Here is a 17,458-nt window from a genome sequence, read left to right on the forward strand (position 1 = left end):
CTAATTAATTGTCATCTAAATACAACTCCAAAATCCTTTTATCTAGCAGAGCTTGTTCTTCGATCCTAACCAAACACAGGCGAAGGTAACAGTTTGGGTCTTATTTACACCATCTTTTTGGTTCTGAACCTTTTCTAACCTTTTGGGGGAAAGGGGTACCTAAATTGTTGTTATCATGACATCGACTAAAAGGGTTTGTCCAATCTGAACAAAACTTGATGGATAGTAAGAGTCACGGTCTTTGTTATGCCTTTCTAGATCCATATCTAATCTGAACTCTGCGGTAGTTTTAAAAAGAGGACCCGGTTTCATTTGCCTGAACAATAATATTAATAATTTATCTGTTCAAAGTCCCACAAGGACACTGACAAAATCAGCACTTCATATAAAACACTTAAATTTGATCCGTTATCAACTGACTGAATAGAACTCTATAGTTAAATCTTAGTAAATAATTGCGAAGACCACACTGTCTTTCTATAATACAAAATATAAGAAGTTCATGGGGAATGTTCTGAAGACAAAGAATAAAATATAATACACAGCCTAACCGAATATTTCAGGTATAATACTTATAGTCATCTTCAGCAAAATATAATGTAAAGCAGAGAAACAAAACTTAACTCACTCAACTTTCACTCGCTTCTGCGCTTCCTTGTAATGCTGAAACTCATTCAGTGTGAGTAAACCATAGACTCGGGTCATTTCTTAGCAAAGCTTTGATAGCTCTAATTAATTCAACAGAATTTTGTAAGTAAAATGTAAAGTTGAGTCTATTCTTAGCAAGGGATCGATAATAAAAATTCTTCATAATTCAAAGAGTTGCTTGATTTTAGCAAAGACTGAAATTCTTCTTAAAGACCGGTTTTGTTTCTATGAATCAATAATACACCTTTTCCCATGAGAAAGTCAATAATTCCTCGTTTCAAAGAACGTGCCAACCCAGGTTTGTCGTTTGTGTACTTGCGTCTTGAATTGTGCTCTTTTGAAGCTGAAACACTTTCACATAAATAAAAGTTTGGATACATACATGTGCGTACGGATGGGGTAAAACTGACCCCCCCCCCCCCCCTAGAACTTCAAATTTATTCTAAATATGGCCGAAAAAGCAGATTGTTGGAAAAGCAGTTTAAAAAAGGTAGATGGCTAAAAAAGCAATTGATAAAAGGTAGATGGTTGAAAAAGCTGGAAATAAACAGTTGGAATGACAGAATAAAAGTCAAACAAGGAGACACGTTTTGCTTCTATGAATCAATAATATACATTCTCCTATGAAAAAGTCAATAACTCCTCGTTTCGAAGAATCTGCCAACCCAGGTTTGTGGGCTTGTATCTTGAATGGTGCTCTTTTGACGCTGAAACACCTTCACATAGATAAAACCGTTGGTATTTATAATTTTCTGTTGCAAATTTCTTAAAATCAATAAATTTAAATTTCTATTTTGTCTCAACCTTTAATTCTCTTTTCGTCGCCTACACAGTAGAATATTATAAAAAATTTTTTTTTTTTTGTTTATTTAAATAAAAAAAAAAAAAAAAAAAAAAAAAAATCAATGGTAAGTCCATAGCTTAAAATAGAGACAAAAAAGGGTAAGGTAGCTTAATTCCTTTAATTAAATTAAAGTTGATGATCATATTTTGTTTTATTTTTTTCACAGTTTCTTTAATTTTAGGTTCTGTTAGCTCTTAAGTTTCTTTAACTAATTGTATCGAAATTCTACTGACATTGGCTTTTCTTTCAGAAATTAAAGAGGAACTCCTCGAAACAACCAGTTCAAACATGATATTGAATCAAAATGATGCTCCGATGGAGACGCTTTCATCCCCTTCTCTAAAACCCAAATCTGAGTTTGGGTTTCTCCACTTGGAGAAGCATGGTAAATTTTTTATACCTATTGATATTGAGTGGGTTTCGGTGCTTCCTTGTGATGTTGAAACTCACTCAGTCTAAGTAAACCAAAAACTCGGGTCATTTCTTAGCAAAGATTTGATAGTGCTAATTACTTCAACAGAATATTGTAAGTAAAACGTAAACTTGAGTCTTTTCTTAGCAATGGTTTGATAGTTTAAAACTCTACATAATGCAAAGAATGAGTAGCTTGATCTTAGCAAATACATAAATTTGCTTTATAGACACATATAGCAAACATTTAGAAAGGAAGGCTTTACAAAAAAAAATTGAAAAAAAAATTTAATTAAAAAATTAATTTTTTTCTAAAAGGAGTGTTTTAGAAAAAAAATAATGCTATGTAAATGTTAAGAAAAATCATGAGAGTAAACTTACAGAAGAGTTTTTTGGTTCTTGTATGATATACCTACTGCAGCTCAAGTTGTTCATGCTTTGACGCACTGTAAACCGGTTTCTTTCGCTAGTTTCTTTCAACTTGGCGTGAGAAAAGACAAAGAGAAGTGACAGAATAGATGGGAAATATATAATTTGGCCTACATATTTGCACATTAGGAGGGTGGGGGTGTTGGTAAAGTATTTGGACAATGTGAAATCCCAAAACAACTTACTTTATAATATTAGAATAATTGTAGCTAACAAATTGTGCATGCAGACCTGCTTTACTTTGCCCCCACCTCCCCTAGTGTGCAAATATATAGCCCAAATTTGTTTCTGAAGTATTATATTTTCATCAGACTTGGGTATATTTTATTAAGATTAACCTAACTTCACTTCTTAAGCTGCAGGGGGTGTATCATACAAGTATTTTGAAATTCGTAAAAAGAACGGAAAAAAAGGGTACCTAAACCCTTGTTGTCTGGAAATATATCAGAAAGGATTGCCAGGATAGGGCCAAACGTGATGTTAACTATTGGATAGTGTCCTAGCTACACCTTTTGTGGATCAGAAAGTGACCCATACTTTTTGGGGATTTGAAAGGAGGAGGAGGGGAATTTACTGAATTTTTATATTCAAGATATCTAACAAAAGAGACTGTTGAATCTTAACTAAAATAAGGGGGAGGTTTCGCTGGTGCTATTTGATGTTCAAAAGGCAAAGGAGGCCCATTTGAAGTGACTCTTTTTAGGGAAGGTAAAATCTGGTGAACGAAAAGCTCTTTTAATATTGACAACATCACCTGATAAGGGCATGCTGAAAATAGGGCTTAAGTCCAAGTATTTTGGTTGTACTTTTTAGGGTTCCACATTAATTTGTCATACATGGAATCTTCAAAAACTAGTTGTCAGAATTTATTACGGAAGTGGTTGTTAATCGAACCACATAGGTAGTATAACTAACTGTTCTAGATGTACATTTCTAGTGTATAGCAAATTCTTCCTCTTGGAAGGAGAAGGGGGCCCATAATTCATGGTATTACGACGTATGTCAGAAAAGTTTATCGGAGCACAACAGACCCTTCTGAGAGGTAAAAGCTATTCTTATACTGGCTAATTAATTGTCATCTAAATATAATTCCAAAATCCTTTTATCTAGTAGAGCTTGTTCTTCGATCCTAACCAAACACAGGCGAAGGTAACAGTTTGGGTCTTATTTACACCATCTTTTTGGTTCTGAACCTTTTCTAACCTTTTGGGGGAAAGGGGTACCTAAATTGTTGTTATCATGACATCGACTAAAAGGGTTTGTCCAATCTGAACAAAACTTGATGGATAGTAAGAGTCACGGTCTTTGTTATGCCTTTCTAGATCCATATCTAATCTGAACTCTGCGGTAGTTTTAAAAAGAGGACCCGGTTTCATTTGCCTGAACAATAATATTAATAATTTATTTGTTCAAAGTCCCACAAGGACACTGACAAAATCAGCACTTCATATAAAACACTTAAATTTGATCCGTTATCAACTGACTGAATAGAACTCTATAGTTAAATCTTAGTAAATAATTGCGAAGACCACACTGTCTTTCTATAATACAAAATATAAGAAGTTCATGGGGAATGTTCTGAAGACAAAGAATAAAATATAATACACAGCCTAACCGAATATTTCAGGTATAATACTTATAGTCATCTTCAGCAAAATATAATGTAAAGCAGAGAAACAAAACTTAACTCACTCAACTTTCACTCGCTTCTGCGCTTCCTTGTAATGCTGAAACTCATTCAGTGTGAGTAAACCATAGACTCGGGTCATTTCTTAGCAAAGATTTGATAGCTCTAATTAATTCAACAGAATTTTGTAAGTAAAATGTAAAGTTGAGTCTATTCTTAGCAAGGGATCGATAATAAAAATTCTTCATAATTCAAAGAGTTGCTTGATTTTAGCAAAGACTGAAATTCTTCTTAAAGACCGGTTTTGTTTCTATGAATCAATAATACACCTTTTCCCATGAGAAAGTCAATAATTCCTCGTTTCAAAGAACGTGCCAACCCAGGTTTGTCGTTTGTGTACTTGCGTCTTGAATTGTGCTCTTTTGAAGCTGAAACACTTTCACATAAATAAAAGCATGGATACATACATGAGCGTACGGAAGGGGGAAAACTGACCCCCCCCCCCCCCCTAGAACTTCAAATTTACACTAAATATGGCCGAAAAAGCAGATTGTTGGAAAAGCAGTTTAAAAAAGGTAGATGGCTAAAAAAGCAATTGATAAAAGGTAGATGGTTGAAAAAGCTGGAAATAAACAGCTGGATTGACAGAATTAAAGTCAAACAAGGAGACACGTTTTGTTTCTATGAATCAATAATATACATTCTCCTATGAAAAAGTCAATAACTCCTCGTTTTGAAGAATCTGCCAACCCAGGTTTGTGGGCTTGTATCTTGAATGGTGCTCTTTTGACGCTGAAACACCTTCACATAGATAAAACCGTGGGTATTTACAATTTTCTGTTGCAAATTTCTTTAAATCAATAAATTTACATTTCTATTTTGTCGCAACCTTTAATTCTCTTTTCGTCGCCTACTCAGTAGACTATTAGAAACAATATTTTTGTTTTTGTTCCCGTTTTTCATAAAAAAAAAAAAAAAAAAAAAACAATGGTAAGTACATAGATTAAAAGATAGAAAAAAAAGGGTAAGGTAGCTTCATTCCTTTAAATAAATTAAAGTTGATGATCATATTTTGTTTTATTTTTTTCACAGTTTCTTTAATTTTAGCTTCTGTTAGCTCTTAAGTTTCTTTAACTAATTGTATTGAAATTCTACTGACATTGGCTTTTCTTTCAGAAATTAAAGAGGAACTCCTCGAAACAACCAGTTCAAACATGTTATTGAATCAAAATGATGCTCCGATGGAGACGCTTTCATCCCCTTCTCTAAAACCCAAATCTGAGTTTGGGTTTCTCCAGTTGGAGAAACATGGTAAATTTTTTATACCTATTGATATTGAGTGGGTTTCGGCGCTTCCTTGTGATGTTGAAACTCACTCAGTCTAAGTAAACCATAAACTCGGGTCATTTCTTAGCAAAGATTTGATAGTGCTAATTACTTCAACAGAATATTGTAAGTAAAACGTAAACTTGAGTCTTTTCTTAGCAATGGTTTGATAGTAAAAACTCTACATAATGCAAAGAATGAGTAGCTTGATCTTAGCAAATGCATAAATTTACCTTATAGACACATATAGCAAACATTTAGAAAGGAAGGCTTTACAAAAAAGTATAAAAAAATTTAATTAAAAAATTAATTTTTTTCTAAAATGAGTGTTATAGAAAAAAAATTATGCTATGTAAATGTTAACAAAAATCATGGATAAACTTACAGAAGAGTTTTTTGGTACTTTTATGATAGACTCCCTGCAGCTGGAGTTACTCATCTTTTGGTACACTATAAACCGAGTCTTTTCACTAGCTTATTTCAACTTAACTTAAGAAAGAGCAAAGAGAATTAATAAAATAGATGGGAAACATAAAATCTTGGTTCTATATTTGCACACTAGAGGGTGGGGGGTAAAGTATTTGGACAGTGTGAAGTCCCAAAACAACTCTTACTTTATAATATTAGAATAATTGTAGCTAACAAATTTTGCATGCAGACCTGCTTTACTTTGCCCCCACCTCCCCTAGTGTGCAAATATATAGCCCAAATTTGTTTCTGAAGTATTATATTTTCATCAGACTTGGGTATATATTATTAAGATTAACCTAACTTCACTTCTTAAGCTGCAGGGGGTGTATCATACAAGTATTTTGAAATTCGTAAAAAGAAAGGAAAAAAAGGGTACCTAAACCCTTGTTGTCTGGAAATATATCAGAAAGGATTGCCAGGATAGGGCCAAACGTGATGTTAACTATTGGATAGTGTCCTAGCTACACCTTTTGTGGATCAGAAAGTGACCCATACTTTTTGGGGATTTGAAAGGAGGAGGAGGGGAATTTACTGAATTTTTATCTTCAAGATATCTAACAAAAGAGACTGTTGAATCTTAACTAAAATAAGGGGGAGGTTTTACTGGTGCTATTTGATGTTCAAAAGGCAATGGAGGCCCATTTGAAGTGACTCTTTTCAGGGAAGGTAAAATCTGGTGAACGAAAAGCTCTTTTAATATTGACAACATCACCTGATAAGGGCATGCTGAAAATAGGGCTTAAGTCCAAGTATTTTGGTTGTACTTTTTAGGGTTCCACATTAATTTGTCATAAATGGAATCTTCAAAAACTAGTTGTCAGAATTTATTACGGCAGTGGTTGTTAATCGAACCACATAGGTAGTATAACTAATTGTTCTAGATGTACATTTCTAGTGTATAGCAAATTCTTCCTCTTGGAAGGAGAAGGGGGCCCATAATTCATGGTATTACGACGTATGTCAGAAAAGTTTATTGGAGCACAACAAACCCTTCTGAGGGGTAAAAGCTATTCTTATACTGGCTAATTAATTGTTATCTAAATACAACTCCAAAATCCTTTTATCTAGCAGAGCTTGTTCTTCGATCCTAACCAAACACAGGCGAAGGTAACAGTTTGGGTCTTATTTACACCATCTTTTTGGTTCTGAACCTTTTCTAACCTTTTGGGGGAAAGGGGTACCTAAATTATTGTTATCATGACATCGACTAAAAGGGTTTGTCCAATCTGAACAAAACTTGATGGATAGTAAGAGTCACGGTCTTTGTTATGCCTTTCTAGATCCATATCTAATCTGAACTCTGCGGTAGTTCTAAAAAGAGGACCCGGTTTCATTTGCCTGAACAATAATATTAATAATTTATTTGTCCCAAGTCCCACAAGGATACTGACAAAATCAGCACTTCATATAAAACACTTAAATTTGATCCGTTATCAACTGACTGAATAGAACTCTATAGTTAAATCTTAGTAAATAATTACGAAGACCACACTGTCTTTCTATAATACAAAATATAAGAAGTTCATGGGGAATGTTCTGAAGACAAAGAATAAAATATAATACACAGCCTAACCGAATATTTCAGGTATAATACTTATAGTCATCTTCAGCAAAATATAATGTAAAGCAGAGAAACAAAACTTAACTCACTCAACTTTCACTCGCTTCTGCGCTTCCTTGTAATGCTGAAACTCATTCAGTGTGAGTGAACCATAGACTCGGGTCATTTCTTAGCAAAGATTTGATAGCTCTAATTAATTCAAGAGAATTTTGTAAGTAAAATGTAAAGTTGAGTCTATTCTTAGCAAGGGATCGATAATAAAAATTCTTCATAATTCAAAGAGTTGCTTGATTTTAGCAAAGACTGAAATTTTTCTTAAAGACCGATTTTGTTTCTATGAATCAATAATACACCTTCTCCCATGAGAAAGTCAATAATTCCTCGTTTTGAAGAATGTACCAACCCAGGTTTGTCGTTTGTGTACTTGCGTCTTGAATTGTGCTCTTTTGAAGCTGAAACACTTTCACATAAATAAAAGCATGGATACATACATGAGCGTACGGAAGGGGAAAACTGACCCCCCCCCCCTAGAACTTCAAATTTACACTAAATATGGCTGAAAAAGCAGATGGTTGGAAAAGCAGTTTAAAAAAGGTAGATGGCTAAAAAAGCAATTGATAAAAGGTAGATGGTTGAAAAAGCTGGAAATAAACAGCTGGAATGACAGAATAAAAGTCAAACAAGGAGACACGTTTTGTTTCTATGAATCAATAATATACATTCTCCTATGAAAAAGTCAATAACTCCTCGTTTCGAAGAATCTGCCAACCCAGGTTTGTGGGCTTGCATCTTGAATGGTGCTCTTTTGACGCTGAAACACCTTCACATAGATAAAACCGTGGGTATGTATAATTGTTTGTTGCAAATTTCTTAAAATCAATAAATTTACATTTCTATTTTGTCGCAACCTTTAATTCTCTTCTCGTCGCCTACTCAGTAGACTATTAGAAAGAATTTTTTTTTTTTTTGTCCCCTTTTTAAAAAAAAAAAAAAAAAAAAAAACCACTGGTAAGTCCATAGCTTAAAAGTTAGACAAAAAAGGGTAAGGTAGCTTAATTCATTTAATTAAATTAATGTTGATGATCATATTTTGTTTTATTTTTTTCACAGTTTCTTTAATTTTAGGTTCTGTTAGCTCTTAAGTTTCTTTAACTAATTGTATCGAAATTCTACTGACATTGGCTTTTCTTTCAGAAATTAAAGAGGAACTCCTCGAAACAACCAGTTCAAACATGATATTGAATCAAAATAATGCTCCGATGGAGACGCTTTCATCCCCTTCTCTAAAACCCAAATCTGAGTTTGGGTTTCTCCAGTTGGAGAAGCATGGTAAGTTTTTTATACCTATTGATATTGAGTGGGTTTCGGCGCTTCCTTGTGATGTTGAAACTCACTCAGTCTAAGTAAACAATAAACTCGGGTCATTTCTTAGCAAAGATTTGATAGTGCTAATTACTTCAACAGAATATTGTAAGTAAAACGTAAACTTGAGTCTTTTCTTAGCAATGGTTTGATAGTTGAAAACTCTACATAATGCAAAGAATGAGTAGCTTGATCTTAGCAAATACATAAATTTGCCTTATAGACACATATAGCAAACATTTAGAAAGGAAGGCTTTACAAAAAAAAATTGAAAAAAAAAATTTAATTAAAAAATTAATTTTTTTAGAAAAAAAATAATGCTATGTAAATGTTAACAAAAATCATGAATAAACTTACAGAAGAGTTTTTTGGTTCTTGTATGATGTACCTACTGCAGCTCAAGTTGTTCATGCATTGACGTACTGTAAACCGGTTTCTTTCAACTTAGTGTGAGAAAAGACTAAGAGAATTGACAGAATAGATGGAAATATATAGTTTGGGCTACATATTTGCACATTAGGGGGTGGGGGTAAAGTATTTGGACAGTGTGAAGTCCGAAAACAACTCTTACTTTATAATATTAGAATAATTGTAGCTAACAAATTGTGCATGCAGACCTGCTTTACTTTGCCCCCACCTCCCCTAGTGTGCAAATATATAGCCAAAATTTGTTTCTGAAGTATTATATTTTCATCAGACTGGGGTATATTTTGTTAAGATTAACCTAACTTCACTTCTTAAGCTGCAGGGGGTGTATCATACAAGTATTTTGAAATTCGTAAAAAGAAAGGAAAAAAAGGGTACCTAAACCCTTGTTGTCTGGAAATATATCAGAAAGGATTGCCAGGACAGGGCCAAACGTGATGTTAACTATTGGATAGTGTCCTAGCTACACCTTTTGTGGATCAGAAAGTGACCCATACTTTTTGGGGATTTGAAAGGAGGAGGAGGGGAATTTACTGAATTTTTATCTTCAAGATATCTAACAAAAGAGACTGTTGAATCTTAACTAAAATAAGGGGGAGGTTTCACTGGTGCTATTTGATGTTCGAAAGGCAAAGGAGGCCCATTTGAAGTGACTCTTTTCAGGGAAGGTAAAATCTGGTGAACGAAAAGCTCTTTTAATATTGACAACATCACCTGATAAGGGCATGCTGAAAATAGGGCTTAAGTCCAAGTATTTTGGTTGTACTTTTTAGGGTTCCACATTAATTTTTTCATACATGGAATCTTCAAAAACTAGTTGTCAGAATTTATTACGGAAGTGGTTGTTAATCGAACCACATAGGTAGTATAACTAATTGTTCTAGATGTACATTTCTAGTGTATAGCAAATTCTTCCTCTTGGAAGGAGAAGGGGGGCCCATAATTCATGGTATTACGACGTATGTCAGAAAAGTTTATCGGAGCACAACAAACCCTTCTGAGAGGTAAAAGCCATTCTTATACTGGCTAATTAATTGTCATCTAAATACAACTCCAAAATCCTTTTATCTAGCAGAGCTTGTTCTTCGATCCTAACCAAACACAGGCGAAGGTAACAGTTTGGGTCTTATTTACACCATCTTTTTGGTTCTGAACCTTTTCTAACCCTTTGGGGGAAAGGGGTACTTAAATTGTTGTTATCATGACATCGACTAAAAGGGTTTGTCCAATCTGAACAAAACTTGATGGATAGTAAGAGTCACGGTCTTTGTTATGCCTTTCTAGATCCATATCTAATCTGAACTCTGCGGTAGTTTTAAAAAGAGGACCCGGTTTCATTTGCCTGAACAATAATATTAATAATTTATCTGTTCAAAGTCCCACAAGGACACTGACAAAATCAGCACTTCATATAAAACACTTAAATTTGATCCGTTATCAACTGACTGAATAGAACTCTATAGTTAAATCTTAGTAAATAATTGCGAAGACCACACTGTCTTTCTATAATACAAAATATAAGAAGTTCATGGGGAATGTTCTGAAGACAAAGAATAAAATATAATACACAGCCTAACCGAATATTTCAGGTATAATACTTATAGTCATCTTCAGCAAAATATAATGTAAAGCAGAGAAACAAAACTTAACTCACTCAACTTTCACTCGCTTCTGCGCTTCCTTGTAATGCTGAAACTCATTCAGTGTGAGTAAACCATAGACTCGGGTCATTTCTTAGCAAAGCTTTGATAGCTCTAATTAATTCAACAGAATTTTGTAAGTAAAATGTAAAGTTGAGTCTATTCTTAGCAAGGGATCGATAATAAAAATTCTTCATAATTCAAAGAGTTGCTTGATTTTAGCAAAGACTGAAATTCTTCTTAAAGACCGGTTTTGTTTCTATGAATCAATAATACACCTTTTCCCATGAGAAAGTCAATAATTCCTCGTTTCAAAGAACGTGCCAACCCAGGTTTGTCGTTTGTGTACTTGCGTCTTGAATTGTGCTCTTTTGAAGCTGAAACACTTTCACATAAATAAAAGTATGGATACATACATGAGCGTACGGACGGGGGAAAACTGACCCCCCCCCCCCTAGAACTTCAAATTTATTCTAAATATGGCCGAAAAAGCAGATTGTTGGAAAAGCAGTTTAAAAAAGGTAGATGGCTAAAAAAGCAATTGATAAAAGGTAGATGGTTGAAAAAGCTGGAAATAAACAGTTGGAATGACAGAATAAAAGTCAAACAAGGAGACACGTTTTGCTTCTATGAATCAATAATATACATTCTCCTATGAAAAAGTCAATAACTCCTCGTTTCGAAGAATCTGCCAACCCAGGTTTGTGGGCTTGTATCTTGAATGGTGCTCTTTTGACGCTGAAACACCTTCACATAGATAAAACCGTTGGTATTTATAATTTTCTGTTGCAAATTTCTTAAAATCAATAAATTTACATTTCTATTTTGTCGCAACCTTTAATTCTCTTTTCGTCGCCCACCCACTATAATATTAGAAAAAATATTTTTGTTTTTGTTCCCGTTTTACATTAAAAAAAAAAAAAAAAAAAAAAAAAATCAATGGTAAGTCAATAGCTTAAAAGAGAGACAAAAAAGGGTAAGGTAGCTTCATTCCTTTAAATAAATTAAAGTTGATGATCATATTTTGTTTTATTTTTTTCACAGTTTCTTTAATTTTAGGTTCTGTTAGCTCTTAAGTTTCTTTAACTAATTGTATCGAAATTCTACTGACATTGGCTTTTCTTTCAGAAATTAAAGAGGAACTCCTCGAAACAACCAGTTCAAACATGATATTGAATCAAAATGATGCTCCGATGGAGACGCTTTCATCCCCTTCTCTAAAACCCAAATCTGAGTTTGGGTTTCTCCAGTTGGAGAAGCATGGTAAATTTTTTATACCTATTGATATTGAGTGGGTTTCGGCGCTTCCTTGTGATGTTGAAACTCACTCAGTCTAAGTAAACCAAAAACTCGGGTCATTTCTTAGCAAAGATTTGATAGTGCTAATTACTTCAACAGAATATTGTAAGTAAAACGTAAACTTGAATCTTTTCTTAGCAATGGTTTGATAGTTTAAAACTCTACATAATGCAAAGAATGAGTAGCTTGATCTTAGCAAATACATAAATTTGCCTTATAGACACATATAGCAAACATTTAGAAAGGAAGGCTTTACAAAAAAAAATTGAAAAAAAAATTTAATTAAAAAATTAATTTTTTTCTAAAAGGAGTGTTTTAGAAAAAAAATAATGCTATGTAAATGTTAACAAAAATCATGAGAGTAAACTTACAGAAGAGTTTTTTGGTTCTTGTATGATATACCTACTGCAGCTCAAGTTGTTCATGCTTTGACGCACTGTAAACCGGTTTCTTTCGCTAGTTTCTTTCAACTTGGCGTGAGAAAAGACAAAGAGAATTGACAGAATAGATGAGAAATATATAATTTGGGCTACATATTTGCACATTAGGAGGGTGGGGGTGTTGGTAAAGTATTTGGACAGTGTGAAATCCCAAAACAACTTACTTTATAATATTAGAATAATAGTAGCTAACAAATTGTGCATGCAGACCTGCTTTACTTTGCCCCCACCTCCCCTAGTGTGCAAATATATAGCCCAAATTTGTTTCTGAAGTATTATATTTTCATCAGACTTGGGTATATTTTATTAAGATTAACCTAACCTCACTTCTTAAGCTGCAGGGGGTGTATCATACAAGTATTTTGAAATTCGTAAAAAGAACGGAAAAAAAGGGTACCTAAACCCTTGTTGTCTGGAAATATATCAGAAAGGATTGCCAGGATAGGGCCAAACGTGATGTTAACTATTGGATAGTGTCCTAGCTACACCTTTTGTGGATCAGAAAGTGACCCATACTTTTTGGGGATTTGAAAGGAGGAGGAGGGGAATTTACTGAATTTTTATATTCAAGATATCTAACAAAAGAGACTGTTGAATCTTAACTAAAATAAGGGGGAGGTTTCACTGGTGCTATTTGATGTTCAAAAGGCAAAGGAGGCCCATTTGAAGTGACTCTTTTTAGGGAAGGTAAAATCTGGTGAACGAAAAGCTCTTTTAATATTGACAACATCACCTGATAAGGGCATGCTGAAAATAGGGCTTAAGTCCAAGTATTTTGGTTGTACTTTTTAGGGTTCCACATTAATTTGTCATACATGGAATCTTCAAAAACTAGTTGTCAGAATTTATTACGGAAGTGGTTGTTAATCGAACCACATAGGTAGTATAACTAACTGTTCTAGATGTACATTTCTAGTGTATAGCAAATTCTTCCTCTTGGAAGGAGAAGGGGGGCCCATAATTCATGGTATTACGACGTATGTCAGAAAAGTTTATCGGAGCACAACAGACCCTTCTGAGAGGTAAAAGCTATTCTTATACTGGCTAATTAATTGTCATCTAAATATAATTCCAAAATCCTTTTATCTAGTAGAGCTTGTTCTTCGATCCTAACCAAACACAGGCGAAGGTAACAGTCTGGGTCTTATTTACACCATCTTTTTGGTTCTGAACCTTTTCTAACCTTTTGGGGGAAAGGTTAACAACCTAAATTGTTGTTATCATGACATCGACTAAAAGGGTTTTTCGAATCTGAACAAAACTTGATGGATAGTAACAGTCACGGTCTTTGTTATGCCTTTCTAGATCAATATTTAATCTGAACTCGACGGTAGTTTTAAAAAGAGGGCCCGGTTTCATTTGCCTGAACAATAATATTAATAATTTATTTGTCCCAAGTCCCACAAGGATACTGACAAAATCAGCACTTAATATAAAACACTTAAATCTGATCCGTTATCAACTGACTGAATAGAACTCTATAGTTAAATCTTAGTAAATAATTGCGAAGACCACACTGTCTTTCTATAATACAAAATATAAGAAGTTCATGGGGAATGTTCTGAAGACAAAGAATAAAATATAATACACAGCCTAACCGAATATTTCAGGCATAATACTAATAGCCGTCTTCAGCAAAATATAATGTAAAGCAGAGAAACAAAACTTAACTCACTCAATTTTCACTCATTCAGCTCACTCAAACTCTTTGTATATATAACTCCTTCCAATAAGAGACTCCGCCTGTACAAAAGTGCAGTAAGTCCCAAACCTGGAAAAAGGAGGAGGGTTAGGCAGAGGATTTGCGTCCCTCTCCCGTCAAAACCAATCAGCGATTGAAACATGGATGAAGAATAAAACCCCTGAGATGACGACAACAAGGAATCGCCCCCAGACTTATTTTATGGGTACGAAACGGCCTTTTAGATTTGGTTTTTGGAATGTACGGGCAATGTGGCAGATCAAAACCGAGCAGGTACTTCAAGAAGTAACTGCCTACAATTTTGACATAGTAGCACTGCAGAAGTGAGATGGACCAGTTTCGGAAAAGAAACACTCAATAATAGACAAACAATAATCTATAGTGGACCCGAAAAGAAACGAGAAGCAGAAGCAGCAATGTTTATGTCCCTAAATACAGCAAAATTACTTATCAGCTGGACTCCTGTCAATGTAAGAGTAATGTTTGTGAGGTTCCAGGGATACCTCATTAAAGTGACTGTAGTCGCGTGTTGCACCGGCGAATGATGCTGAAAAATGTTTCTATGATACTCTTTAACTCAGTCTCCAAAGATACACTGTGTCATAATATGGTTATATTCGCCAAAGACGTCAACGCCAAAGTAGGTGACGATAGATCCTACTGCAGAAAAGTGCTTGGTCTACATGGACTTGACAACCAAAATTAAACTGGATCCCTAATTATAGATTTTACTTCTACAAATGATCTCTTGATTGGTGGAAGACAGTTTCTTAACAAAAATATCCAAAAGTACACTTATACCTCTCCTGACGGCATAACAAGAGATACGATTGACCATTGTTTTTATAAACAGGAAATGGCGATCAAGTCTCCAGGACGTAAAGATACTGAGAGTAGCTGACGCTGGCTCAAACCACAGTCTCTGTATTGCTAAGTTTATGCTCAAACTAAAGACCCCGAAAAAGAAGACCAACCCCTTGATGCCCCTATATGAATATGATAAGCTTGCTGAACCAGAAGTTAGGAGGAAATTCTTTTTGAGTCTCCACAACAGGTTTGAGGCTTTAGCACAGGTTAGCCATCTAGGTGAAGGAGACGTGGACACTATATGGACTATCATAAGCAATACTTTCAACGATATTGCAAAAGAAGTAATTGGACATAAAAAGAGACACAAAGACCGGTGGATCTCTGATAAAACTTGGAACTTGATCCATGAAAGAAAAACTCTGAAACAACATTTACTTTCAGCAGGGTTCCAGAACGATGCAGTAATGAAGCTCCAGGCATATAGGGATAAGGACAAGATTATAAAGAAAAGTGTGAGATCTGACAAAAGGACTTTCCTGGAGAGCAAGGGAGCGGAAGCAGAGACGGCAGCAAAAAAATGAGATTCTAGGACGGTCTACGGGATGACTAACAAGATGATCGGTAAGCAGCAAAAAAACTGATAGTCCTGTTAAGGACACAAATGGAAAAATAGTCACAGAAGAGAAAGAGATAGAAGAAGTCTGGGCCAACCACTTCGAAAGTGTCATAAACCGTCCAGAATTTATCAATCCCACCCAATATACTGAAGACCCCTTTGCTTATTCTTGAAATCAGCACCGATCCTCCTACAGAAATTGAGATAGTTTCTGCGTCAAAGAAACTGGAGAACGGAAGAGCTCCAGGAAACAATAGAATTTCCGCTAAAATACTAAAAATGTCTGTTAGATCCTGTATCAAAACTTGGATTCTACTGTTTAGCATGATATGGGGCGCCAAGGTAGTGACGAAAGAGTGGATGTGCAATACCCTTGGGAAACTGTTCAAAAAGGTGATGTCATGCTTTGCGACAACTGGCGAGGAATCAGTTTGCTCATTATTCTGGGAGAGCTTCTTGTCCTCATTCTCTACCGTATCCAGCCAATGATCGAAAACCATTTAAGGGACGAATAACACAGTTTCCACCCAAACCGCTCCTGTACAGATCTCGTTTCTGCATTATGAATGATTTTAGAAGAGACAAACGAGCGGAGACAGAAGCTGTACTTAATTTTCATTGACTTTGAGAAAGCATTCGATTCTGTTCATCGAGATAGACTCTGGAAAATCCTCAAGTACTGCGGTGTCCCTGACAAACTCGTAAGGCTAATTATGGTTCTGTGCGAGAGCACGGAGTGTTGCGTATTGATGAATGGAGGCGAATCCAGATATTTCAGAATCATCTCCGGAGTAAAGCAAGGATGTGTCCCGTCCCCTTTTCTCTTCATACTGGTGATAGACTACATCCTCCGCGGATGCGCAAATTACGTAATTCCAATCAGAAACGAAAAGAGGATTGCAGATATAGACTTCGCAAACGACATCAGCCTCCTCGAATCAAACAAGCAGAAAATCCAACAGTTCTTGGATGTTTTGAGAGAAAGTGCACTGTGGTTTGGCCTCAAGATAAATGCATCAAAAACTAAAATAATGGCTGTCACGGGATCCCCCCTCAACATAAAGTGCGGCAATGATGATATAGAACAGGTTGTTCATTTTAAATATCTGGGAAGCACAGTAGAGAACACACGGGCAATAGACAAAGAGATCCACACTCGTATCGGGCATGCTAGTGCCTCGTTTACCAGACTTAAGCAGATGTGGCGCTCACAGAAGTTCTCAAACTGGCTAAAACTTCCAAGTCTTTAACAGTAATGTCTTCCCAGTTATGCTATATGGTAGCGAATACTGTACGTTAAATCAGCAGCAAGAGAAGAGACTCCAAGCCTTTGAGAACAATTTTCTGCGAAGAATCCTCAACATAAACTGGATACAACGCGTCTCGAACCAGACGATACGCCAAATTACCGAACAACCCTTAGTCATTGACATGATCGGGACCCAAAGATGTGAATACTTGGGACATGTTGTACGAATGAAAGACGATCGGACACCGAAGTCCATCCTCCAGTGGTCACCAACGGGAACGCTGTGAAGGGGAAAACAAAACAAAAACACACTACGCCGAACATACCAGAGGGACCGTCTCAACGTGAATACGTACAAATACAACCTTATTGGTAAGACTTTATGGCAGAAGCCGATTTGAAGGACAACTGGCGTCTATCCGTCGATGCCCTGGGTGCCTTCGGAGGCACAGGGGGATCTAAGGTCTAAGGTAAGGTCCGATGAGAGAATCCATTGTTCAACATCCTAATGAATGGTGTGCTACAATAAAATACTATAGTTGTTAGTTTTACTAGATTAATATCTTAAAATAACCTTTCAGTTTCTATCGAAACCAT

General features: G+C 35.4%; 1 protein-coding gene across 9 annotated transcripts in view; it reads left to right on the plus strand.

Moving 5' to 3' along the window:
* Nucleotides 1-17,458, plus strand: part of LOC148949713 (uncharacterized) — a 224,285-nt gene that overhangs the window by 156,586 nt on the left and 50,241 nt on the right. For 7 of the 9 annotated variants that reach the window (XM_089093689.1, XM_089093686.1, XM_089093687.1 and 4 more), the window contains 4 exons: nt 1,743-1,877; nt 5,136-5,270; nt 8,512-8,646; nt 11,874-12,008. The exons of 1 other annotated variant lie outside the window; for it this stretch is intronic. In XM_089093689.1, coding sequence (XP_088949815.1) covers nt 1,743-1,877; nt 5,136-5,270; nt 8,512-8,646; nt 11,874-12,008 — 540 coding nt within the window. The remainder of the gene's footprint in view (nt 1-1,742; nt 1,878-5,135; nt 5,271-8,511; nt 8,647-11,873; nt 12,009-17,458) is intronic. One more of the 9 variants, XM_089093693.1, reaches the window with a different exon arrangement.

Source organism: Artemia sp. Qi Xiang Cuo, chromosome 8 (genome assembly GCF_049724085.1).
Source record: "Artemia sp. Qi Xiang Cuo chromosome 8, ASM4972408v1, whole genome shotgun sequence".
NCBI classification, from domain to species: domain Eukaryota; kingdom Metazoa; phylum Arthropoda; class Branchiopoda; order Anostraca; family Artemiidae; genus Artemia; species Artemia sp. Qi Xiang Cuo.